Source organism: Pelophylax lessonae (assembly GCF_965119305.1).
Source record: "Pelophylax lessonae genome assembly, chromosome: 3".
NCBI classification, from domain to species: domain Eukaryota; kingdom Metazoa; phylum Chordata; class Amphibia; order Anura; family Ranidae; genus Pelophylax; species Pelophylax lessonae.
The window spans coordinates 25,412,011-25,439,404 of record NC_138770.1 but is presented as its reverse complement, the minus strand read 5'-3'; the positions used below and the strand labels follow the sequence as shown (position 1 = coordinate 25,439,404).

General features: G+C 47.0%; 5 protein-coding genes across 5 annotated transcripts in view; 3 read left to right on the top strand and 2 right to left on the bottom strand.

Moving 5' to 3' along the window:
* Window positions 1-27,394, bottom strand: part of LOC309550250 (uncharacterized protein) — a gene marked incomplete at both ends in the record, with an annotated part of 974,848 nt that overhangs the window by 86,399 nt on the left and 861,055 nt on the right. The window lies entirely within an intron of this gene.
* Window positions 1-27,394, top strand: part of LOC309549816 (uncharacterized protein) — a gene marked incomplete at its 5' end in the record, with an annotated part of 247,447 nt that overhangs the window by 51,481 nt on the left and 168,572 nt on the right. The window lies entirely within an intron of this gene.
* LOC309549812 (uncharacterized protein) overlaps window positions 1-27,394 on the bottom strand; it is a gene marked incomplete at its 3' end in the record, with an annotated part of 143,307 nt that overhangs the window by 81,807 nt on the left and 34,106 nt on the right. The window lies entirely within an intron of this gene.
* Window positions 1,506-11,396, top strand: LOC309550790 (uncharacterized protein). The gene is made up of 2 exons (XM_082251126.1): window positions 1,506-1,610; window positions 11,158-11,396. The coding sequence occupies exons 1-2, from the start codon at window positions 1,515-1,517 to the stop codon at window positions 11,386-11,388; spliced, it is 327 nt and encodes a 108-aa protein (XP_082107252.1). The 5' UTR covers window positions 1,506-1,514; the 3' UTR covers window positions 11,389-11,396.
* LOC309549814 (uncharacterized protein) lies at window positions 16,365-18,497 on the top strand (the record flags this gene model as incomplete). The annotated part of the gene is made up of 2 exons (XM_082250317.1): window positions 16,365-16,368; window positions 17,725-18,497. The coding sequence occupies 2 exons, from the start codon at window positions 16,365-16,367 to the stop codon at window positions 18,495-18,497; spliced, it is 777 nt and encodes a 258-aa protein (XP_082106443.1).

The following is a 27,394-nucleotide window of genomic DNA, read 5'->3' as shown; positions in this document are numbered from 1 at the left end:
GGACAGCGCTGTGACACATAATGCTCTTCTAGTTGATAAAGGGAATTCTTACCTTTGTTACAGCAGCAGTCCGGTAGAAGTTATTTTTGTAGGTATTTGAGTTGTTACACATAGCGCGGGTTTTTTCTATTTATATTGGTGAAATAATTGCCCAAATCGGGGGATCGGGAGACATTTCCAACCCTTTACTCTCGGCTGGGGTTCTTTGTATCCATATAACAGATGTTCTACATGACTAAATCTGCAATCAATTTTACTGCCAAATCAAAAGTGCCAAAATGTCTCCCCCCCCCCCCCCCGAGCAGTAATATATTTCTATCCCCCTTGGTGGGAGTGGAGATGACCCATCTATAAGGATATACAGTACATACACACACAGCACAAGGCTGTGTTCACACTACCAGACGTTTCTCAGGGCTGCAAGTCCTCTGAGCTCCACAAGGTGGTGATCTCACTTCTACCCAGACAGGAAGTCTCTATGGAATACAGACAGGAAGTAATGTCAGGTACAGACAGGAAGTTCCGGGTGAGAGGTGAGATGGGAGGAAGTAGAGAGGAGACGTTGATGGAAGAGGCAGCAGAGGAGGTAATAAGATCTTATTTTCTATTTACACCCAGTAACCCCCCTCATGTCCGTCCTCTTCCTCCATAGTCACTGTGAGGTCTTTTATCTCCAGCAGATGATGATACACACATATATAGTGTGGAAACCTAGATTAACCCCTTCAGGGGGATCAGTTGATGAATAATATATCTTGCTTCTAAAGCTGACCATACATGGTTTAGTTTTATCTTTCAGCCAGCAGGATGAGTAAAAAAAGCTACACTCATTCCCCATCCACACATTGGAGGGGGATGGGAGAGTCCTCCCCGCTGCACTATTGTATTCTGACAATGGAGGGCGCTCCTCCGCTCTCAGAATACACAGATCAGTGATGAAGCTATTGGCTGCAGCCGCTGATGGAGTGACTTTTATCCGGCAGTGACCACACATGGATGGAAATGTGACCGATCCCTGCTGAACCAGTTGAATTTCCATGTATCTATGGTCACCTCCCCTCCCCCTCATCTCCTTCATTATGTAAGTCATGCTGAGATAATCTCCCATTGGCTGAGCAATATTCTCATTTGTCTCTGAGCTCCTTCTTGCTATTCCCCGTCCTGCCTGTTGTTTCCTTGGATTGATTTTCTGTGTAGGGTCCCCGGCTTCATCTCTTGGATGCCCTCGTCTGTTGCTTGTCCCGATCTTTATCCTGATTCTCATCTCACACCCAACATAAAGAATGGAATTTGTGATCCAGGTGGCCAAATTTTACGAGAATCCCTGACCCCAAGAATAATAGAAAACACTAAACTGTCCAGATTAAATATTTTCTCACTGAGACCATAGAGCTAAAATAAATACCGACCTTCATATTACCTCCTGATATCCTCATCCTATTATTGTACAACCAATACCAATCCAGATAATTTTCTGTTATCAATATTATCTGTCTACAGGGAATCCTTCATAGATGACGGCACCAATGAGGATGGAGGAGTACCGGAGTCACATGACTGAGAAGATACTAAACCTCACCCTGGAGATCATCTACCTGCTGACCGGAGAGGTGAGGAGGATTCTGGGAGGTCACATGACATCACTCTTATCTCTATTAATAAAACATAAAAGGATGGCAATATAGAAAACATTACCAAAGTGCGCTAAACAAATAATGAACCAAGTGTTCAAAAGTACATGGATGGTGTCCGGGTTAATACCAAAATCATATGCATTCAATCCAAACAAAAGTGCAAAAACTGTAAAAAAAAAAGTCTTTCTTTTCAAATTGGAGTGAAGGTGAGGGAGTGTTGGGAGGTGGGTGGGGCCTCGTCCCAAAAAATGATCCAAAGTGATTCTCAGTGACCTGATATACACATGTGGACACCCAGTGTTAGGAGTGGACTCTTACCACAATGTGGAGAGATGTGAGCATGTGCTATGTTGTGTCCAGAAGTCCCAACTGATCAAGCTGGCAGGGATGGCTCTCGGAATGGGCCGGAACAATCAGCTGCTTCCAAAGTGGGGAGGGATCTGTAGGCTTCCAAGCAGGGGGAGATGCCAAGACAGAGCAAACCCAGAGAAAAGAAGAGGACTATAGTGCATTACCTTCGACTTTATTAATGAACTGAATGAAGATACACTTACACAATCCGGACGAACAGACAGCAAATACAGGGCGGTCGCGGATGTCTGCAGTACAAACCGGGACCTATGACAGCACGGCTGGCTCCCCCCGACGTGTTTCCACTAACAAGTCGGCTTCTGGGATTGGAGCTACCCAGGTAGCCGACTTGTTAGTGGAAACACGTCGGGGGGAGCCAGCCGTGCTGTCATAGGTCCCGGTTTGTACTGCAGACATCCGCAACCGCCCTGTATTTGCTGTCTGTTCGTCCGGATTGTGTAAGTGTATCTTCATTCAGTTCATTAATAAAGTCGAAGGTAATGCACTATAGTCCTCTTCTTTTCTCTGGGTTTGCTCTGTCTTGGCATCTCCCCCTGCTTGGAAGCCTACAGATCCCTCCCCACTTTGGAAGCAGCTGATTGTTCCGGCCCATTCCGAGAGCCATCCCTGCCAGCTTGATCAGTTGGGACTTCTGGACACAACATAGCACATGCTCACATCTCTCCACATTGTGGTAAGAGTCCACTCCTAACACTGGGTGTCCACATGTGTATATCAGGTCACTGAGAATCACTTTGGATCATTTTTTGGGACGAGGCCCCACCCACCTCCCAACACTCCCTCACCTTCACTCCAATTTGAAAAGAAAGACTTTTTTTTTTACAGTTTTTGCACTTTTGTTTGGATTGAATGCATATGATTTTGATATTAACCCGGACACCATCCATGTACTTTTGAACACTTGGTTCATTATTTGTTTAGCGCACTTTGGTAATGTTTTCTATATTGCCATCCTTTCACGTTTAATTTAATTTTCAGTGCTGCTTTCACTTCACTTTTCATCACTTTAGGATCGCGCACCTATTTTCTTTCACAATTAATAAAACATAGACCTGACCGGACAGGTGAGGAGGATTCTAACATGATATTCCTATCTGGGCACCGGTCCTCAGGAAGGATGTGCTGGAACTGGAGAAAGTCCAGAGAAGGGCAACAAAAATAATTAGGGGAATGGAGGACATCAGCTATGAGGAAAGACTACAAGCACTGAACTTATTCTCTCTGGAGAAGAGACGATTGAGGGGGGATATGATATCAATGTACAAATACTGTACTGGTGACCCTAGCATAAGGAACAAACTATTCAGAGAAAGGAGATACAATAAGACACGTGGCCACTCACTAAAACTAGAGGAAAGGCGTTTTTTTTTTTTTTTTTTAAATGAACGTTTTATTGAGAAAAATAAAAATGAACAATAACAAGTGATGACATTATAGCACAGTCAGCAGTTACAAATACAAATAATGGCACACATCCAAAAGCACCATAGACTATATCTAGGAGCAGAAAGATGCCATCTGTGAGAAGTACTGAGATATAAACAAGGTAAAATTGACCCTGCCAAGTAAAATGTATGGCACGGGATGCAGTATAACAATGCAGTAATGGAGGGCCGACACGGCTCGGGTATAAACCCCAGCCACATGGGCCCAAACCAGTGTGTAACATACGGGGTATTGGGGATCCACTGGGTAGGGCAGTAGTGAGGAAGGGAAAGAATTCCGACCCCCCTAACTGGGGACATATGGATGGGGGCGGTCAGGAAGCGGCAGCATTGGAAGGGGCACCCCCGGAACGGACACCCCCAAGGGGAACACACTGTGTCCAGAACCGGAGGAGCACCGTCCACACATGCACATGGACCGGCCCTCGCTAAGCACGGGTACGGTAGATAGCAGGAGGTAGGGGGGAAGGGAGATTGTGAAGGGAGAGATGGGGGTGGCATGTGCTAGGAGCGTCGTGAGGTAACATGTGAAGGGAGCAGTGGCAGAAAAAGAGGGGATAGGAGGGTAGAGAAAGCAAGGTACGAGTGTAGAGTATGAGGGAAACAGGAAATGGGGAAGGGAGGAGTGTGGGCACACCCTCCCGGAGGACAACCGAGATGCACGCGGGGTGTGGTATGTACAGAACAGACTATGTGTTCATCAGGCGATTGTATTCATCTGATGCAGCAAAATCAATCCACGGGGCCCAGATGTCATAAAATTTGGAGGGGGTGTCAAGGGCTTGAAAGTTGAGATCCTCCATACGGGAGATCCTTCCTACCCTCCGCAGCCAGTCAGCCACAGTGGGCGGGGAAGGAGACAGCCAGAGGCATGGGATGCACATCAAATGAAAGACCAAGGACCTCCTATACGTCCGTTGGGGAAGAGAGGAATGATGTAAGAGGAACTGCGCCGGGCTGAGGTCCGGAGTAAAGGTGGTGATACGGGATATGAGGGCGTGTATCGTCTTCCAGAAAGGCTGGATCCGGGGGCATTCCCACCAGATATGCAGGAGAGAACCCGTATGAAGTGGACAACGCCAGCAAAGGGAGGGGAGGTCGGCTGAAATTTTATGTAAAAGTTCGGGCGTCCTGTACCAGTGTGCGAAGATTTTAAAACTCCTGCGTGAGGACGTTCCTGGAACCCTTGTAGATGTAAAAGAAAATACGTTCCCAGTCATCATCCGACAAGGTTTTGGCCGAGATCTCCTCCCATTGAGCCCGTAACCGGACAAGGCGAGGCGGTAATTGCACGGAGAGGAGGGAGTATAATAGGGAAATAAGATGCCTTTGTGGGTCCGATGATCCGCATAGGTTCTCAAAAGGGGTGAGGGTTCTAGACCAGCAGGAAGTATCAGGGGTACGGAGCAGGAAATCCCTAAGCTGCAAGTAATTGAAGAACCGCAGTCTGAAGTCCGGATATTTCTGCGCCCAATCTGAATGGGAGAGCAACTTGCCCTCTTGATAGCAATGTTCGGCCCTGCACGGAGCGTCGGAGACAGAGCCCTGCGGGGGGAGGAAGGAAAGACCCGGAGGGAAGTCCGGGTTGTGAATAAGGGGTACCATAGGGCCAGGTGAGGAGGCCAAGTGCAAAGTTTTACATAGCTTGCGAAAAACCGTGATCGTGGGGTTGATGGCCGGGTGTTTGTAGCACGATGTCGGGAAGGACGTGGGTGAGATCCAGGGCAGGTGTTGTATGGGGGTGGGGGAGAAGGACTCCTCCAACGTGACCCAAGCTTTGACATGACGATGTTTATGCCAGTCCACCACTCTCGCCAGATGGCAGGACCAGTTGTACTTCTGTAGGTGCGGCAGGCCCAGGCCACCCACTGCCTTCGGAGCAGTCAGGACGTCCCAGGAGAGTCTGGGGCGCCCTGAGCGCCAGATGAAGGACGTGCATGCCGATCGGTAAGAACTAAAAAATGCTGGGGGGAGTCTTAAAGGGACGGCCTGCATAGTATAGAGAAGTCTGGGAAGGACATTCATTTTGATCACCGCGATCCTGCCGAACCACGAGAAGGAGCCCGATTCCCATTTGGAGAGGTCGGCTTTTATAGATTGCAATAGTGGCAGACAATTGCGCGAGTACAAGTCAGCAAGAGTAGTTGGGATTTGGATGCCCAGGTATGTGATAGCAGAGGGTTCCCAACGAAAAGGGAAGTTGTCCTTACAGAATTGCACCTTGCCGGGCGGGAGGGAGATGTTTAGGGCCTCTGATTTTGTGTAATTTATTTTAAGATTGGATATAAGGCGAAAAGCGTCAAGATCACGAAGAAGGTTGGGTAGAGAGACAGCGGGGTTGGTCAAAAACAACAAAATGTCGTCGGCGAAAGCCGCCAACTTATAGGTTTTATGGGCTATTGTTATGCCGTTGATATCGGGATTGGAGTTAATGCGGCGAAGAAGGGGTTCGAGTGTGATAATATATATCAGAGGGGAGAGGGGACATCCCTGGCGGGTCCCATTCGACACGGAGAAGGCGTCCGACAGGCCCCCGTTGACCCGCACCCTAGCCGAGGGTGATGAGTACAGGGCCTGAATAAAATTCAGCATGCGGCCGGCGATGCCCAGAGACTCCAATGCTGCAGTCATGTAGTCCCAAGCGACCCTGTCGAACGCCTTCTCTGCGTCGAGCGAGAGAAAGAACCCAGGCGTGCCGGAGGACGTCAGCCAGTGATGGATGCTAAGGGCCTTGAGAGTATTATCTCGGGCCTCGCGGCCCGGGACAAAACCCACCTGATCGAGTGCAATGATCTCGGGAATATGGGGTAGAAGGCGATTCGCCAGCACATTGGCGTACAACTTGATGTCAACGTTGAGGAGGGATATTGGCCTATAATTGGAAACCAGGGAAGCGTCCTTACCGGGTTTAGGAATGACGGTGATGTGGGCTTCTAAGTAATCTGGGTGCAAAGTCGGGGAATCAGAAAAGGAATTAAAGGCGGCCAGCATCGGGGATGTCAGGATATCCCCGAAGGTCCTGTAGTATCCCACCGTCAGGCCATCCGGCCCCGGGCACTTCCCTGGCTTAAGTTGTTTGAGTGCAAACAGCAACTCAGAAGAGGCGATAGGAGCATCAAGTCCCGCCAGGGCTTCTGGTGAAAGGGGGGGAGGGGAATAGTTCTGCAGGAACGTCCTAATATTTGTGGCTCTGTCGGGGGGGAGGTTTCGGGGTCAGGGGCGCCCAGATTGTACAATGCACGGTAGTAAGAGAGGAATTGGTGGGCAATATCAGCAGTGGACGTGGCCTTCCCACCACTCGGGTCCGTAATCGAGTGGATCGTCCTCGCCGCCCTTCGTGCCTGAAGTGCCCTGGCCAGGAGTCTGCCCGATTTGTTGCCGCAGTCATAGAACAATCGTTGTTGTAAGGCGAACTTGCGTTGTGTTATAAAGCCCATTTCAGTGAGGAGGTCCTGACGGGTCTGGGTCAGTTCAGTTAATGTGTGCGAGGCCAAAGTGAGTTTGTGTGCGCGTTCCAGGGAGTGGATGCGCTTGGTAAGGGTGGCGATGCAAGCACGTCGTTCCTTATTGCGTTTTGCGGCTAAGGCAACAAATACTCCCCTAATGGTGCACTTGTGGGCCGCCCACAGCGTAGCTGGGGTCACGTCAGGTGTAGCGTTACAGGCGAAGTACTCTCGTAGAGCAGAAGTCAGCTCCGCGATATATACCGGATCGGACAGCAGGGAGTTGTCCAGACGCCAGGAGCGGGATCGACCTGGGTCGGGCCTCAGGGACAGGGAGATGGCAATAGGGTGGTGGTCGGATAGGAACATAGGATCAATGGATGCAGAGAGTAGGGAAGAGAGGGCAGCCTGTGAGATAAAGAGATAGTCGATCCTAGAGTATTTATTATGTGGGTGCGAGAAGTATGTGAAGTCCTTGGTGTCCGGGTGCAGCGTTCTCCATGCGTCATGCAACAAAAGGTCTCTGAGGAGGGACTTAATTGCCCGCAAGGCGGAGTATGATAGGGAGGAGGAACCCGAGGAAACATCCAAGAGAGGGGACAGGGCTACGTTGAAATCACCCCCCACTACCAGAGTACCTGCCTGAAATTCGGTCAAACGAAGAAGCGTAGCTCGGAAGAAAGGTACCAGGCGTTTGTTTGGGGCGTAAATGTTTGCGAATGTGAAAATTTGACCACGGATGGAGCCTTTAATAAAAAGAAAACGCCCCTCCTGGTCTGAGACTAAGTCATGTGGAGTCCACGGGCAGTTTTTAGAGATGAGGATAGAGACTCCCCTGGACTTAGAAATGCCAGTTGTTGAATGATAAACCGTCGGGTAGAAACAGTCGTGCAGGCGTGGAATCTTATCCGAGCGGAAATGGGTTTCCTGCAGAAACACCACATCCGCTTTAGCCTGTCGAGCAAATAACAAGAGCTTGGATCTACGTTTGGGAACGTTCAGGCCCCTGACATTAAGGGAAAGAATTTTCAGGCGCGAGTCTGGTGCGTCCATCCCGGAGGAGTGCGCCACACGCCGCCCAGGGCGGGTAGGCATACTGGTTAGCGCGGAGGTGGGGGGAGAAGGGGAGAGGAAAAGGTCAGAGAGGGTGAAGGGAAGAGGAAGAGGAAAAGGAAAGAATAAAGAGGGAGGGGCGAAGAGAAGGGTAGGGCGGGGGGAGAGATTGGGCGGAGGAAGGGGCGAGGGGAGAGAAGGTATGTGAGCTATCCGGTGGCAGGGGGACCCGCCTACTTGCCAAGCACGGATACGGTGAAGTGGAAGGTAGTGTAGAAGTGCTAATGAAAAGTGCGAATTTAGAGAGATGTAATCAACTGTGAGACACTATGGGGGTTGGATAAAACCCAACCTGGAGGGCACGCGTGGGACCCCGTTTCTACTCTCGAACCAACCGACCGTGCGCCCCGCCGACGGACAGAAAAAAAAGGGGCGACAACCTAGGGAGAGCCAATGGGGATGGCAAAAAAAAATAAGGGTTGAGGAGCACGTGCCCATTGGGAGAGGGGGAGAGGTCTCGGGAGAGTTGTGCGTCATTAATACACATGGCACGGGGTATACAGCATAACCACTACGGGGGGGAACACACAGTTTTAAGGGCAACGGGTCACTCATGGACAGCCGGAGGGGCCGGCGTTCCCAGGCACAAGGCCGGGAGTAGGCTTGTACGGCACACCCAACACATGGAGACTACAATTGGGGCAGGGCATGACCACCATCCCCGGGAAAGGTGGGTGCCCCACAACATGTAACTATAACAATTCAATAACAAACGAAAAGAAAAAAAACAGAAAAAAAATCTATAGAGGCACAAATCTTGACATCCAACCTCTTAGCACATAGTATATAAGTGGGGTCGCGTCGGCTCCCCGGGGGCGGGCCGGGCCAGCCCAGAATAGACAGAACCCGTCCCGCACGTCCCCGGTGAGTCCACGCGCCCACTAGAGTGAGCAGCAGCAGGAACAACAATCTCAGATGCAATAAATATGCTTAACAAGAATGCTACTGTCAGTATAGTTGTCTTTACTTACAGCCCTCCTGTGCATGATAAACCTGGCTATCCAGCAAAAACTATGACTTCACCTCCCCCACCCCCCCGCCGAGCCCAGGAAAGCCCAACTCAGGAGTAGCACCGCAACAGTCCAGCAGCCCGTGGGACCCGAGTCCACTGGGCAGTAGTGACGGGACAGCAGAATGGTGGGCTGAAGTCCAAGTGAGGCAAAGTGGTTGCTGGCCAACAGGGAGCACTAATAGTTAAGGCACAAATGGGGGTGTAAGATTTGCGGATGCCCTAGGGTAAAGTCCACACATCAAAATGGCTGAACCCTGGGGGGCTAGACAGGGGGGGGGGGCCAACAGGGCTGTAACAGGCAGGAGTGGGCAGACGACTGCGGTCGGTGACCACAAAGGAAGGACAGTTAGGACACAAGGGGGTCGGGTTAGACGGATGCACTGAGTCAGTGAAGGGCCGAAGAACTTCCACATGGCAATGCGTTCGCTCATTGGGGGTAGAGGGAGGACAAGTCAAAGGCAGCCAAAACAGGGGATAGAGGAGCAAACGAACATAGACTCCATGGTGAGAAGGGGGTGTGCAGCCAGTCCTATGGGCAACGGAGGGTCAGGGAAAAGGCAAGGGAACAAACAGAGCAGATAGCGGTGATACTTGCCAGACGGTCCAGAGTGTCCCATTCATCAATTCCCCCGACGGGGTTTCCTTTGCTGCGGTGGTTTCGTGGGACTCCCCACCAGTGAAGGAATCTGCAAGGCCGCAAGGGGTCGGAGCGGTGAGAGTGAACGCGGACGTCTGAAGCGGGAGTCGTGTGCCTCCATAGGTTCTTCTCTGGGCGCTGGAGCTGCTGGCGGTCCCCCTCGGAAGGCGGCATACCAATTAGGGACATCTATCAGCAGGAGTCCCATGGCGGCACAGAAGTGCGGGAGATCCTCCGGGACCTTTAGGAGGGTCGTGCGGCCCTGCACCGTGGCTGACAGGCAGAAGGGGAATTTCCACTTGTATGGGATCCCCTTCAATCTCAGGGCCTCCAGTAGAGGGCGCAGATCCCTACGATGCTACAAAGTTATGCTGGAGAGATCTTGATAGATATGGATAGCAGCACCTTCATGTTCCAAATTGGCCCTGTTCCTGGCCTTGCAGAGTATCTCTTCCTTCAGCCTATAATCCACCAGGCAGCAGACTACGTACCTGGGGGGGTCATCATCTCTACCCCTCGGACACAGCGCACGATGTATGTGCTCCATATCAATGGGGGACTGCAAGGGGCGGTCAAGGAGGGTGTTGAAGATGCCCGTGACTGCTGGGGCGACCATGTCGGGTGCAATAGATTCGGGGAGTCCACGTACCCGCAAATTGTGATGTCTACCCCTATTGTCCAAGTCTTCCATGTGCCGTTGGAGATCCCTGAGCTGTAGGGAGTGAGAGTCCACAGCGCGTGTAACAGACCGGAGTACCTTGTCATGCTGTGTGGTAACCGTCTCTATCCCCTGCACACGGCCGGTCAGATTCCTCATCTCCTCTCTCAATTCATGGATCGCAGAGCCCAGCGTGTCCTTGATGTCGGCTGCCACTGCTCGAATGTCAGTCATCGTCAGTGTGGGGAGAGGAGGGGTGAGCAGAGCCCGTGGCGGTCACCGCGGCATAGGAGCGGGCCGGCTGTGGGGTTTGAGATTCTGGAGGCGCAACGCTGCTTGTGGGCGCCATATTGGATCCCTGGGTCCTGAACAGCTCGGGGATGCTCTGGCTCAGCCGAGCGCCGGTGTCCCTCGGCGAGCGTGAGCGGGTGGCGGAGGAAGCCCGGGAGGTAGATGCCATAGCTGTCGGGCACAAAATCGCTGCTGGCTCTCCAGAATATGGTAGCGGGTGTCCATGGCGGCGGGAGCTCGGGAATCAGGCGGCCATCTCCATGCGAGATCAGACCACGCCCCCGAAGAAAGGCGTTTTAACCTTAAAATACGCAGGGGGTTCTTCACTGTGAGAGCAGTAAGGATGTGGAATTCTCTTCCGCAAACAGTGGTATCAGCAGGGAGCATTGATAGTTTCAAAAAACGATTAGATGGGCACCTTAAAGACCACAACATAAAGGGGTATACAATGTACGGTTAATAGCAAACACACACACACATCATAGGTTGAACTGGATGGACTGATGTCTTTTTTCAACCTCACTAACTATGTAACTATGTTCCTCAATACAGAGATTTCCTCTGGTGAAGTCAGGTGATCATATGACCATCACAGTGCCTCCATGTGACTCCCTAAAACCTGAGAGACACAACATGCAGAAGATTCTAGAAGTCACCAAGAAGATGATGGAGCTGCTGACAGGAGAGGTGAGCGGTGCTGGGAATTCTGGGACATTATCCAGTAACAGACAAGGGATGTGTCTGGATGGTGACTGTATCATTGTGTGTGTCAGGTTCCTATAAGGTGTCAGGATGTCACTGTCTATTTCTCCATGGAGGAGTGGGAGTATTTAGAAGGACACAAGGATCTCTACAAAGACGTCATGATGGAGAATCAGCCGCCCCTCACATCACCGGGTAAGAGGAGACTTTATTGTAAAGGAGAGAGCAGTACGGAGGATCCACCTAGATCCCCCATCATCTGATAAACACATAGAAACAATGTATTCAGTCAGTGTGTGTGTTTCCTACAGATGGATCCAGTAATGGGAACCCACCAGAGAGATGTCCCCGTCCTCTGTATTCCCGGGATTCCACACAGGAAGGTCACACCATCCCCCACCATCATCAGGTAGATGAGAATGTAGGAAAGTGATCCCAAGCCGTAAGAGATATCATTCTTCTATTATTATTATTTTTTGTATTTAATATTATTTCTGCCATTTTGTTGGTTTAGGAAGAAGATCTGATAAATGTACAAATTGGGGTTATAAAGGAAAAGACGTATGTGAGGGGTGATCAGCATTTTACAGAGGAGGTTGGGATGATGGACTCAGTTAAAAAGGAAGAAACTTCTCCAGATATCAGCTCGGGTAATTATAGAAGAATGGGTTAAAGCTTACTTAGTGATGTTTGGTTGGGTGGTATCATTGATCTGGTTAGTTGTCATAGTTTGGTGTTGTGATTGCACCCAGTTCCACCACAGATCTCTTTTACACTTTGAATGGTCGACCAACATACACTGCTCCAAAGAATGAAAGGAACACTTTGAAAACACATCAGATCTCAATGGGGAAAAATATCATGCTGGATATCTATACTGGTATGGACTGGGTAATGCGTTAGGATCTATACTGGTATGGACTGGGTAATGTGTTAGGATCTATACTGGTATGGACTGGGTAATGTGTTAGGATCTATACTGGTATGGACTGGGTAATGTGTTAGGATCTATACTGGTATGGACCGGGTCATGTGTTAGGATCTATACTGGTATGGACTGGGTAATGTGTTAGGATCTATACTGGTATGGACCGGGTCATGTGTTAGGATCTATACTGGTATGGACTGGGTAATGTGTTAGGATCTATACTGGTATGGACCGGGTCATGTGTTAGGATCTATACTGGTATGGACTAGGTAATGTGTTAGGATCTATACTGGTATGGACTGGGTAATGTGTTAGGATCTATACTGGTATGGACTGGGTAATGTGTTAGAATCTATACTGGTATGGACTGGGTAATGTGTTAGGAACTATACTGGTATGGACTGGGTAATGTGTTAGCATCTATACTGGTATGGACTGGGTAATGTGTTAGAATCTATACTGGTATGGACTGGGTAATGTGTTAGGAACTATACTGGTATGGACTGGGTAATGTGTTAGGATCTATACTGGTATGGACCGGGTCATGTGTTAGGATCTATACTGGTATGGACTGGGTAATGTGTTAGGATCTATACTGGTATGGACCGGGTCATGTGTTAGGATCTATACTGGTATGGACTAGGTAATGTGTTAGGATCTATACTGGTATGGACTGGGTAATGTGTTAGGATCTATACTGGTATGGACTGGGTAATGTGTTAGGATCTATACTGGTATGGACTGGGTAATGTGTTAGAATCTATACTGGTATGGACTGGGTAATGTGTTAGGAACTATACTGGTATGGACTGGGTAATGTGTTAGCATCTATACTGGTATGGACTGGGTAATGTGTTAGAATCTATACTGGTATGGACTGGGTAATGTGTTAGGAACTATACTGGTATGGACTGGGTAATGTGTTAGCATCTATACTGGTATGGACTGGGTAATGTGTTAGGATCTATACTGGTATGGACTGGGTAATGTGTTAGGATCTATACTGGTATGGAATGGGTAATGTGTTAGGATCTATACTGGTATGGACTGGGTAATGTGTTAGGAACTATACTGGTATGGACTGGGTAATGTGTTAGCATCTATACTGGTATGGACTGGGTAATGTGTTAGGATCTATACTGGTATGGAATGGGTAATGTGTTAGGATCTATACTGGTATGGAATGGGTAATGTGTTAGGATCTATACTGGTATGGACTGGGTAATGTGTTAGGAAGGAAAGGATGCCACATAGTTTGATAGAAATGAAAATTATCACCCTACAGAGGTCTAAACCTAAATACACGCCAAAAATCAAAGTGAAAAAATGATGCAGCAGGCGAGTCCATTTTGGTGAAATGTCATTGCAGGACCTCAGAATGATCCTCAGTAGTGTGTATGGCCCCCACGTGCTTGTATGCATGCCTGACAACGTCGGGACATTCTCCTAATGAGATGACGGATGGTGTCCTGGGGTATTTCCTCTCAGATCTGGACCAGGACATCACTGAGCTCCTGAACAGACTGAGGTCCAGCCTGGGGGCATCGGATGGACTGAAACATAATGTCCCAGAGGGGTTCTATTAGATTCAGGTCAGGCGAATCTGGGGGCCATTTAATGGTATCAATTCCTCCATCCTCCAGGAACTGGCTGCATACTCTCACCACATGAGGCCGGGCATTGTTGTGCACCAGGAGGAACCAGGAGGAACCCAGGACCCACTGCACCAGCATAGGGTCTGACAATGGGTCCAAGGATTTCATCCCAATACCTAATGGCAGTCAGGGTGCCATTGTCTAGCCCAGTGTTTCTCAACCTTTTTCCAGTCAGGGCACCCTTGAAAAGTATTTTCAGTGCCGAGGCACCCCTGTCCCAGGTCCAGTTCTCGTTACTGTATGTCCGTTACTGTATGTCGCGGAACACGTGCAAAATCGCCGTTGTTCCAGATACACACACACAAATGCTCTGCTCTTTAGGGTTGTCAATATTTCCTAATGGTACCTCACACATTGGCAAACATAGGGTGCTTTTGGTGAGGCGTAATTAAAAAAATAATGGGTCAGGGACTTTCTCTGCATTTCTGCAGGTAGGGAAGCCCATTGCAATAAATGGGCTGCCCTACAGGCAGCACGCAGCCATGCAGATGTGAACCAAGGGCTCATTCACATGTCAGGTTGGAGGGGTGGTCAAACCACATGGTTGAGCTGTTTTTACCACAAACAAGCCCTAAAAAAAGCATTTCTGATTAAAAGTAACATACATACACACATACATACATACATACACACATACATACATATACATATACATACACATACACACATACATACACATACATACACATACATACACACACATATACATACACATACATACATACACATACATACACACACATATACATACACATACATACATACATACATACATACACATATATACACATACATATATACATACATATACACATACATACACACATACATACACATACATACACACACATATACATACACATACATACATACATACATACACATATATACACATACATATATACATGCATATACACATACACACACACATACATATGCACACACATACAGATACATACATGCACACATACATATACACACACACACACATACACACATACATATATACATACATTTATATGTAGAAAAATCCGCGCTTAGGATATTTTGTTTTTGATTCACTGCTAGTAATGGCTGCAGCCCACCTTTGAACTATATTCCGAGGATATATAGTGGAATGAGAGAATAAAAGAAGGTGTATGGCGCTGCCAATATACTTTTACTATTCCATACACTCCTCCAAAGTGGTCAAAGTGCAAAACGTGCAATAAAATTGTTTAAAAATACAGTGTGGATCTACAAATTTGATATTAAATAAGATAATAAATACGTAACAGGTGATGAAATCTTGTAAAGTGTCTAGTGTGGCAATGGTGTATTAAATTGAAAAATTAGTGATTGGATAAATGAGTGAATTCAATAAAAATGTGAAGCCAATAATAGGTGACCAAGTGCAGCAAACATGTGCACTAAAATATTAGACTGGTGATCACAATGGCAGGTGTATGGTTAAAACACAACCTGTCCTAAAGGAGTGATAAAACTATAGTAATAAATCAAATCAGTGGTAACATATTGGGTGAAGTGCAAGCATCAAAACATCAAAAATAAAATAAAAGACAAAATAAATCCTTGCCTCTGTGGGCGGCTACCTTCTCACACACAGGAACCTACCTAATGAAGTCTGTCCCCAACCTACTGTTGGGCAGACTTTGCTGATCCTACAGCAGACACTCAATAGTCCATTCATTTTCTCTTCTGTTCATTGACCTCTTCACATGAAAAACATTCCTTTGTTTTCTCTTCACATAGAAAAACAGTCCATGTCCTCACCTTGAGAAGTCTTCAGTCTTTTTTACCCTCCTCAGCGCACATCGCTCCAGGAGGTATATTCCTCTCCCATGCTCACACAGCGTCAGGAGGCATATATCTGACTGCTATCCCCAGCTATCCCCAGCTCACACAGCTTCGGGAGGCATACATCTGACTGCTCTCCTGTCCCCAGCTCACACAGCGTCAGGAGGCATACATCTGACTGCTCTCCTGTCCCCAGCTCACACAGCGTCAGGAGGCATACATCTGACTGCTCTCCTGTCCCCAGCTCACACAGCGTCAGGAGGCATACATCTGACTGCTCTCCTGTCCCCAGCTCACACAGCGTCAGGAGGCATACATCTGACTGCTCTCCTATCCCCAGCTCACACAGCTTCGGGAGGCAGCCCTCAATAGACTTCCTCTGGACAAATTATAGAGGCCTTGATTTCCTCATTCTGAATAGCTGAATGTTTTTCAACTTCCTCAAACCTCCCTGGCTACCTTTGCAGCCGACACCCTATAGTAATTGGTGAATTGTCTAAACCAAGCAGAAGTGTATCTCCCATCTGTGACAACACTCACAGATTTACCTGACTTCCTGTCACATTTACCTGACGTCCTGTCACAATATATATATATGTTACATTTACAAAGCAATCATTAAGGTGATCCTGTGTACTAACCAAGCAGGATGAAAACAGCGGAGAGGAAGACTGTTCATGGGTAGGGGAAGAATCCCAAGCAGTACATTTATTAAGTTGGTTGCCTGTGTCAGCGGAAAGCGAGTATCAGACAGCGGACCGTCACCGCTGTAACAATTGACCAGCCAGCAATCATTACTGGAAATAAAGAACAGATTACTTATTAATGCACAGGTTGGGGGTCACCTGGGGACCATTCACAGCACACTGGTTGAGAAACCCTGGTCCAGCCTGTAGAGGTCTGTGCGTCCCTCCATGGATACACCTCCCCAGACCATCACTGACCCACCACCCAACCGGTCATGCTGAACGATGTTACAGGCAGCATAATGTTCTCCATGGCTTCTCCAGACCCTTTCACGTCTGTCACATGTGCTCAGGGTGAACCTCCTCTCATCTGTGAAAAGCACAGGGTGCCAGTGGTGGAGCTGCCAATTCTGGTGTTCAATGGCAAATGCCAAATCAGCTCCACAGTGCCGGGCAGTGAGCACAGCGCCCACTAGGGGACGTCGGGACCTCAGGCCACCCTCATTAAGTCTGTTTCTGATTGTTTGGTCAGAGACATTCACACCAGTGTCCTGCTGGAGGTCATTTTGTAGGGCTCTGGCAGTGCTCATCCTGGTCCTCCTTGCACAAAGGAGCAGATACCGGTCCTGCTGATGGGTTAAGGACCTTCTACAGCCCTGTCCAGCCCTCCTAGAGTAACTGCCTGTCTCCTGGAATCTCCTCCATGCTCCTGAGACTGTGCTGGGAGACACAGCAAACCTTCTGCCAATGGGAGGTATTGATGAGCCATCCTGGAGGAGTTGGACTGCCTGTGCAACCTCTATAGGGTCCAGGTATGGCCTCATGCTACCAGTAGTGACACTGACCCCAGCCAAATGCAAAACTAGTGACAAACACTCAAAAAAGATGAGTAGAGAAAATGTCAGTGGCCTCCACCTGTAAAACCATTCCTGTTTTGGAGATCGTCTCATTGTTGCCCATCTAGTGCACCTGTTGGTAACAACCCCCTCTGCTACTTGACTGAGCAGATAAATATCCCAGGAGTTTCCCTGACTTGATGCTATACTCTGATTATAAAGTGTTGAGCAGTGTATATGAGTGTGGAAAACTCTTGGTAATTTTTCTTGTCTTCTGACAGACGGACTCTGTGGTGGGAATAGAAGGACATCGGAGGAAGATGTGACTACAGAAGATAATGACATGGCATCTTCTCCAGAAGTAAATCCCGTTCCTCATAATATACATGACAGACCTCACCAATGGAGGAGATCATTGGAATCTCCTGATACTTCACATAGTCCTCTAATATCTGACAGTGCCGACGGGTGCGAGAAACCATCTCATCTCAGGGAATCTTCTTTATACCATACAGGAGAGAATTCATTCTCATGTTCAGAGTGCGGGAAATGTTTTAAAAAGAAAGTAGGCCTTTTTAGGCACCAGAGAATACACACAGGGGAGCTTCCCTATTCATGTTCAGAGTGCGGGAAATGTTTTAATCATAAAGAACACCTTCTTCGCCATCAGAGAATACACACAGGTGAGCGTCCCTATTCATGTTCAGAGTGCGGGAAATGTTTTAATCGTAAAGAACACCTTCTTCAGCACCAGAGAATCCACACAGTTGAGCTTCCGTATTTATGTTCAGAGTGCGGGAAATGTTTTAGTCAGAAAGTAGACCTTTTTAGGCACCAGAGAATACACACAGGGGAGCGTCCCTATTCATGTTCAGAGTGCGGGAAATGTTTTAGTCATAAAGGACACCTTCTAAGGCACCAGAGAATACACACAGGGGAGCGTCCCTATTCATGTTCAGAGTGCGGGAAATGTTTTAGTCATAAAGGAAACTTTCTTCAGCACCAGAGAACTCACACAGGGGAGCGTCCCTATTCATGTTCAGAGTGTGGGAAATGTTTTAATCATAAAGTAAGCCTTCTTAGCCATCAGAAAATACACACGGGTGAGCTTCCCCATTTATGTTCAGAGTGCGGGAAATGTTTTAATCGTAAAGAACACCTTCTTCGCCATCAGAGAATACACACGGGTGAGCTTCCCTATTCATGTTCAGAGTGCGGGAAATGTTTTAATCGTAAAGAACACCTTCTTCGCCATCAGATAATCCACACAGGTGAGCCTCCCTATTGATGTTCAGAGTGCGGGAAATGTTTTGCGCTCAAATATTTACTTGTTAGACACCAGAAAGTTCATACAGGCGAGCATCTCTAATCTTGTGCAGAGTGAGGGAAATGTTTAACTAAGAAAGAACACCTACTTACACACAGGTGAGCTCCTTTTTAATGTTATAAGTGCAGGAAATGTTGTCCAAACAAAGGTTTATTTCTTAGAAACCAGAAAGTTCATACGGGCGAGCTTCCTATTTCATGTTCAGAGTGTGGGAAATGTTTCACTCCTTATGTACGTTTTAAACAGCAGAGAATTCACACTTATATTAGAGGCTCGGTTTTCATGTTCAGAGTGCGGGAAAGTGTAAAAACAAAGGAAATCTAATGAAACATCAGAGTGCACCCCCTGCTGGTACTACAGGAAATGGATGCTGGATTGTAACGGGTGGAACTGTCTACCTTTACCGATCCCTCCTCACATGAGGCTTCAGCCAGGAAATCATGACAATACACGGGGCAACAAGTGGGCAATCATCAGAGAACATGGGGCAACAGGTGATCATTCATAACAATACATGAGGCAATAGACAGGCAATACACAAGCCAACAAGTGGGCAATCATTACAATACATGAGGCAACAGACGGGTATTTAACAAGTGGGCAATCATCCTAATACATGGGGCAACAAGTGAGCAATCATGATAATACATGGTCTATAATGCAACTGTATGAGGACCTAACTGGAAATGCTTTATTCTTCTTGTGTTCTACTTATAAATATGTATATAGATCTAACCTACTGGATGGAAAAAGATCACTGTAACATGCATTAACCCACAGCAGCCAATCAGAATTTATGTTCCATAAATCCAGATAAATAATATACAAAATATACAGAAATAATTATAAAGTGCTATATATTGTTGCTTTTAAACTCATTTGCATAAATGTATAAATAATTCCAAATTAATATTATTCAAAGTGTCCGGTGCTTAGTGATCATCAATAAACTCTCCTCTTCATACACAAAGTGCTCAGTGCTGTCTGCTGTCTTCCACCAATATGGAGACAATCAAAGTGCTCAGTGCTCATACGTCCGGGTGCTCCCCTCTCAGTCCCCTACTCATGGAATCAAGCCTTTATATCATTCACAACGGCCAGGATCCCAGGAGAACCCCAGCTCACTATCTCCTCTTACTCAGATCGCAGCAGTCTCCGATTAGTACCATCCAGGAACACATCCACCATAATAAAGTTCAAATAGAGAGAGACCTCATCATGCAGTATTATCAACTTTATTAAAGATCAATTAAAATTGCACTTACAGCGTTATATGACAATCATGCGGTATAAGCTCCTATCTCGGGACGTCAAACATTCCTATGCGTTCCACCCGCTCTGACCGGAAGTGACGTGGTGCGTGAGAGTAACGGCTTCCTCCTCCTCCCACCCCTACCCCTCTGTCTGCCCACCCACACTCCAATCCCTGGCGTTCTGTGCCTCAGGAAAGGGATGTGTGGACTGAACGTTTGAAGCTCAGCAACCGGCAGATATATCGTGGATGAAAGGCTTTGATGCCTGAACCTCCATCCTCGGTAGAGTGAGCTCACCATCCAATGTCTGTGACTGAATTCCCTGCCCTCTCTCCCTTCTCTCTCATGACTCCCTGTGAGTGAGTACACTAAGGTAAGATTTAAGAGGTGCCCTGTGGACTCTGATGTAAGGGGGGCTTTGTGAAACCTAAATAAAGGGGGAATTCTGGGAACTCTGGTGTAAGTGGGAGGTTTGATGAGCAGAAACCCCCTTACATTAGAGTTCGCCCTTTACATCAGAGTCCACAGCGTTCCCCCTTAAAGATAAAATATTGCCATGCGTGGCTAAAGTGTTGGAGTTTGGCTTGAAGTAAAGGCAAGTCGAGCGTCCTGTGTGTTTCTGCTAAGCAGGAACATGGATCTCTGCCTTCCCACAGTTAAAGAACCTCCCCCACAGTGAGTAAGCACTCCCTAGGAACACATTTAACCCTTTGATCGCCCCCGATGTTAACCCCGATGTTGCCAGGGTCATTAGTACAGTGACCGTGCATATTTTTTTATATCTTTTTCACTGTATTGTGTCACTGGTCCCCAAAAAAGTATCAGTTAGCTGTGCGATTTGTCCACCTCAATGTCGCAGTCCCGCTATAAGTCGCTGATCACCGCCAGCACTAGAAAAAAATAAAAAAAAATGTAAATTCTATAAAAATATCCCATCATTTGTAGAAGCTATAACTTTTGTACAAACCAATCAATATACGCTTATTGGGAGCAGAATACATATTGGCCTAAATTGATGAAGAAATTTGATTTTTTATATATTTTTTATGTTTTATAGCAGAAAGTGTTTATTTATTATTTTTTTTTTCAAAAACCATCCGTCTTTTTTTTGTTTATAGCACAAAAAATGAAAACCGAAGAGGTGATCAAATACCCCCAAAATAATCCCCTATCTGTGGGGAAAAAGGACATCAATTTTATTTGGGTACAGCGTCGCACGACCGCGCAATTGTCAGTTAATGTAACGCAGTGCCCCATCGTTGGTAGGTCTCATTGTTGATGTTATTGAGAGGAGTTGTTCCCCATCGTTGGTGCCGATGGGAAAAATAGTGCCCCATCATTGGTTCCATGGGAGGAATTGTGCCCCATCGTTGGTGTCAGTGGGAGGAAATGTGCACCCATGGTTGGTGACATTAGGATGAATTCTGCCCATTATTGATGTCAGTGGGAGGAATTATGCCCCATTGTTGGTTTCAGTGGATGAAATAGTGCCCCAAGGACCGCATTTTGGAGACCATTGTTCTAGACCGCTCCATTTGCCCAGGTCCACTACAGACCCCAAAAACACAACATTGTGTCATTGTGGGATAATTTAGTCCCTTCTTTGGACAGTCCAGGTCACCTGGCATTGAAAATCAGGTTGCCCCTAAACTGGAGGCTCAGGAATCCTACTCAGAAGAAGCAAAAAGTAGGCACTTTGAGTGTTTACCCAGGCGCTGGCCTTGGGGGCTAGCCTTGCTGTTCTCCCAGGGCATTCCCATTGTGGGATATCTGGAAGACCTCCATTTGCTCAGGTTCTGGCTGACAGCATAGCTAGAACTGTCCTGACAGTGCAAAGGTTCAACTGGGTCTCGAACCTTCAGATCTCAGCACTGGAACCAACTCATGGCTTGGAATATCTGGGTCTCATCCTAAACAGAGCTCAGGCCAGAGTTTTTGTTCCCCAAGAGAAATTTAAAATTCTCTTTTCCCAGGCCCGAACTCTTCAGTCCAAGGATCACCCAATTTTTTGCTTGTGCATGACCAGTAGAGAAGGCTTAGAAAGGGGGGTGCCAGAGTCTAAGCCCTGAAGATCAGTGTGTGAAAGAGGGTGCCGGTGTGGGCCCTGAAGTGTTAAGCAATGCAGCAAACCTACAAGTAGCTACCTCAGCAAAGAGTGCTAATGAAAGCTTTAACTAGGACTTTGTGCCACAAGAAAGTGTCAGAAGTCAGTTCAGCGTTAACAGACAGCAAGTCAGCGTTACCCACCGTCAACCGGCGTTGACCGGCATCCAGCCAGCGTCAAGTCAGCGCCAATAGGCATTTTTCAGTTGTCCCACTCAAATTGTGCATAGTTGAGCCAGAGGAGTATCCCATTCATCCCTTCTCCCATTAAAGTTCAAAGTAAATATAAAAACCCAAAGGTACTGGACTGTTTCTTGTCTCAGTGCTAACACTTGGATAACATGCTTAAATGTGCTGTTGTTGCTAGCGGTAACCCAGGGGGACCCACATCCAGCAAAATGGCTGGGAATCCTGCTACATACCCATTTGTGTGAACACAATTTTTTGCTTCTGCGTGAGAGTTCTGGAGCTCATAGTAGTGTTCTTCTAGACCTGGGGGGTCTCCAAACTTTCTAAACAAAAGAGCCACTTTACTGTCCTTCAGATTTTGTGGCCATTGGGAGTTGTCAGGGAAATCACCTTTAGACCACAAGCTGATACAAGGAAAGATTTATTTCTCATATACGAGGAGACAAGTACAGGAGCTTGTCAGATATTCACCCACCGGTTCTAGCCGCCTGTGACCCGTGGTATAGGGCACCATACACAGTAGCCAGCCTAGTTGGCTTCTTATCTGAGACTTGTCTGCCTTCTTAAGCTAGCTGGCACATTTATATACAGTTAAACATCCTGACTTAACCCTTCCCCCAGGACAATGAGGAATGTCTGTTTTTATTGCCATTTCCTTAAAGGGGAAAAAGCTTCATCTTACAAACCCTGAAATCTAGCCATTACCATATATAGTATAGGGCATTTAAAACCTAGATTGTATTCAAGCAGAACAAAATGGAGTCACAGTCAGCCTTATACATAAATGATTATAAAGACATTCTTAATTTCTCGAACATTTCCCCCCCTGTTTATACTCATTTATGACAAGTTCATCAGAACCTTATCTTCTAGGATTTTGCCAAAGTTCATCATATAGTTCACACATAAGAGTCAGGGGTAAAGTTCTTGAATTCGTCCTCATCTGGTTCAGAACCAAGTTCAGAGTATTGTCCGTCTAGGTAACTTTGAAGACACATAGTCTTTATTAAAGAGGTGTCAATGAAACGTTGGAGGAGTCCGCGAACACAGGGAATGCAACAGCAACCACACACAGTTAGCACTGTGGCGGCCATTATTATTGAAATCAACGCATTTTTCACCAGTTCACCCCACCTACCGAACCAAGTCTCAAAGAGTCCAGTTAAGGGGTTTTCCACCCCAGAATTTTCCGCTAGTTCCTCAGATAGCATCTGCAATCCTTGCAGAGCCCTCATTATGCTACCATCAGGAGCTGTATTGTTAGGAATGAAGGTGCAACAAAAAGTTCCAAACATCTTACACACACCTCCTTTTTCCGCCAACAGCATATCGAGAGCAATACGATTCTGCCATGATACCAACGAAGTTGCATCCAGTTGGCTGGCTAGTCCTTTAAGAGCGTCTCGGGTAGAGTTCACAAACCTTTGCTGGTTATAGTAGATGTAATTTATCCAGTCAACATTCTTGTTGGGCTGTACCCATATGAAGATGGAGGTGAGTCCGGCTAATACTTGGTTCTGTGCTTTGAACTCATCAGGGACTCCTCGCGGCACTCCGATGGAATCAACATAGACTCGATTGTCAAACGATCCTCGAGGTGTTTCTCTTTTCATGCGAAAGTGGTGCTTCTCCACCGAGGTATTTTTACTTCATCACCTACAGGTATCATATAAAAGGGAAGAAGCAAGTGTGTTAAAGCAAAGCTCCCTTTCCACCTGGGAGGGAGTTTGGGCCTAAGCTTCATATCCCCGTATAACCACCATACATCAGCTAATTGCTTCTCCTGATCCTCAAACCATGTCTGTTGGTAAGGTAAACTTGTGATAAGTACGCTCTGGGGGCAGTAAGACAAGGGTAGCTCCCCTACTTGTTGTCCCGTCTCATCAATACTGATGAAACAAGTAAAATTTACGGGGAACTACTCTAATTAATGGGGGCACACTCCATATTTTAGTTGCTGGGTATAACTCCCGCTTATTTTTGCACTGGTCATCTTGTTACATTTCTCTTTAAACATCATTATTATGCACGTCAAATCTGTTTCGTCAGCTAGGAAGGGGACTTTTGCTAAGTAGTCCATCTAACACATTCTATCCATTCATTCTTATCTCCATATCCCGTTTCAATACTTAATTGTTCTTTGTAGGTAAAATCTGTTTTAAATAGGTATTCAGATTTAGTATCAGGAAGATTTAAGTCGGGGTTTACTGGGAGTGGTGTTGGAGGAGTATTAGGTGTGACTTGGATTCTTATTCTCATCAAAAGGTCTGATCCGTAATTGCATGGGACAGCTATTCCTAAACCATAATCTCCAGAGTCAGTGCTTTTAGGATATTTAAGGTTATAGTCATAGCCTGCGTAAGTAAATTGACTTATTGACAGTCTGGATACCAAATCCTGTTTACTCTCAGGGACTACAATTCCACCAAATTAGATCCTACCTGTCCATGTCTTAGTAAAATACCCAGGTTCTAATAGCTTTCTTTCCCTAAGCTGTTTTATCGCCCCTATGAGCCTATCTTGTTCCATTTTCTTCACCGGGTTTGAGACGAGTGGTCCCTATTGGAGTCACCCCCCTTTGTAGCCGGACTTACAATCAAGGCTCTGTGGGCGCTCCCTCTTCTGGCCCTAGATACTTTGCTTTCTTGCAATGTGATAGATGTATCCAAGGTACTCTTTCTGCTACCTTTACAGCTGTGGGTGTAGACAATAGTACCTGATAAGGCCCTTCCCACCTTGGATCTGACCACTATTTTCTCTTGATCATTTTGATCCACACCCAATCCCCTGATTGAACAAGGGTGCTCTGCTCTGCCGGAGTTTCTTGACCTGTAAGAGAGTTCGGAGACAACACTTCCTTAGATGTTAACAGTTTTCCCATATAGATTGCTAGACCACTGTCCGATTCCTCATCTTCTCTAACAAATGGCCTAAGTTATGGGATGCCGTGCGGACTCCAATACAATATCTCATAAGGTGTCAACCCCATTTCTGTGGGAGTTACTCTCATGCTTAGCAAGACTATTGGCAGACACTGTATCCAGGTTTTATTTCAGTCTCTTCCATTCATTTTCTCAATTCTCCCTTTAAATTACCATTATGTCTCTCTAAGGTACCTGCAGACTGTGGGTGATAGACATAACGGTTTTGTAAGTCAATACTGTACCATTTGCCGATCTGCTGTATTGTCTGATTCACAAAATGAGAAGCATTATTACTGTAAATGATGTAATAGATCCTAAACCTGGGAACTATTTCCTTTATAATTATCCTGGCCACCGACTGCCCATCAGGGTGTCCATACATATCGTGTGAAAGGGGTAAGGAGGCTTAGGGAACTGGCCTCGTAGCGGTTTAAGTACCCCTTGCACATGATATCTATTGCAGGTTGGACATGTCAAACAAAAATTTTTTAGTAATTAGTGAAACCATACGTTGTGAACACTTTGTTAACCATCTGTACCATCCCCCCTTTTGAGACATGGCTTTGCCCATGGCTCAATAAAGCTGCATATCTAAACAAGGAGGAAGGCAAGATAGGTTTGCCTTCAGTACCTGTATAGATACCTTTCACCTGTGTCGCTCTTTTTGATAACCATGTTTAGTTTTTTCATTCTCAGGCGCTACTTTTTGCATGTCAAATCAACCATATTTCATCTATTACTTACTGTATTTCTGTTGATTTCACAAGGTAGAAAATGTATTTTTGTTTGCCTTCAGCTACCTCTTGTGCTGCTCTGTGTCACGTACCTGATCCGAAGCCGAAGTGTGTAGAGAGGGCTCCCCTTGCGGCTAGGTGCAGAACACCCCTGGAGGTGAGACAGGGAGTGCTGTGCCCGAAGTAGCACGGGTTGCCGGCTGGGATGGCCAGATGGTGGCTGAGGCCAATGGATGGAATGTCCAGGGTGGATCTGGAAGACTTGATAAGCCAGGCAGGTGTGCTGCAGGAATACGGGAAGCGGAGTCAAATAGCCAAGCCGGGTCAGACACTGGAGAAAACTGGGAAAGTCCAGGGACAAGCCAAAGGGTCAAAAAGCCAGAGGTATCAAGAAGAGACGATGGTCAAACAATCCGGGTCGGCAACAGGAAATCCAGGGTAAAGGCAAACAAGGCTCAAGGGACACAGGGAGCTGAAGATCATCCAGCAACTAGTACCTGTCACTGCTGGGTTTAAATAGGCCGCTTGGCGCCGAGCGCCGTCACGTCCTGCGTGCGCGTGTGCGAATTGGCGCACGCACGTTCTTAGCTGATCTTGCCCGGAGTTGGCCGCGCATGCGTATTCGCGCCAATGCGCGATTTCCCTGATTAGCCAAACTGTTTACCTGACAGTGCCCCCCCCTGAGGGGCAGCCTCCGGATGCCCAAGAGGGCTTGTTTTCCAGGAAATCTTTTAAAAAAGTCCCGTAACAGCCTGGGAGCATGTATGCTTTGGGCAGGTTCCCAAGAACTTTCCTCCGGAGGGTAGCCTTTCCATTTTACCAGATATTGGGTATGTCTCCCCCTTCTACGGCAATCCAGAATGGATTCAACCTCATACTCCGTTTCGCCATGAACTAGAACTGGAGGTGGAGGCAAATCGTCTCTATTTGGAAAGGGACCAGGATTAGCTGGTTTGAGCAGGGATACATGGAACACTGGATGGATTTTGTACGTATTAGGGAGGCACAGTTCAAAGGCCACAGGGTTAATTATCTTCTTGATAGGGAAGGGACCAATGAACCTTGGCCCCAACTTCTTAGAAGGGCAGGGCAACTTGAGGTTAAGGGTGGACAGCCACACCTTATCTCCTACCTTCAAAGCAGGACTGTCCTTCTTCCTTTTATCATAAAACTGTTTGTAGTCTTCTTGTGCCTTTTGCATAGTCCTTTGTAGGAGCAGGAAATTTTCTTGGAGGAATGTTATCCTATCTTGCACAGCAGGTACCGAAGATTCAGGCATCGGACTGGACAGAAAAGATGGATGAAACCCATAGTTCGCAAAAAACGGAGACTGATGTGTAGAAGCGTGAATGGAGTTATTGTATGCGAACTCGGCACACGGGAGCAAAGCTACCCAATTGTCCTGTGAGAATGTAGAGAAACAGCGGAGGTATTGTTCAAGGGTTTGATTTGTCCTCTCTGTCTGGCCGTTACTTTGAGGATGATACGCTGATGATAGACAGACCTCGATATTGAAGATCTTGCAAAGAGCCCTCCAGAATCTGGAGGTAAATTGTACTCCTCGGTCGGACACGATGCTGCTGGGCAAACCATGTAACCTCACAATTTCCTTGATAAAGGTATGCCCCGTGTCTACGGCCGAAGGAGTGCCAACC

Excerpts from the sequence above, each read along its gene's own strand:
- LOC309550790 (XM_082251126.1), top strand. The coding sequence starts at position 1,515 with ATGACGGCACCAATGAGGATGGAGGAGTACCGGAGTCACATGACTGAG. Across the intron at positions 1,611-11,157 it reads TCTACCTGCTGACCGGAGAG|AGATTTCCTCTGGTGAAGTC; the intron begins GTGAGGAGGATT and ends TCCTCAATACAG.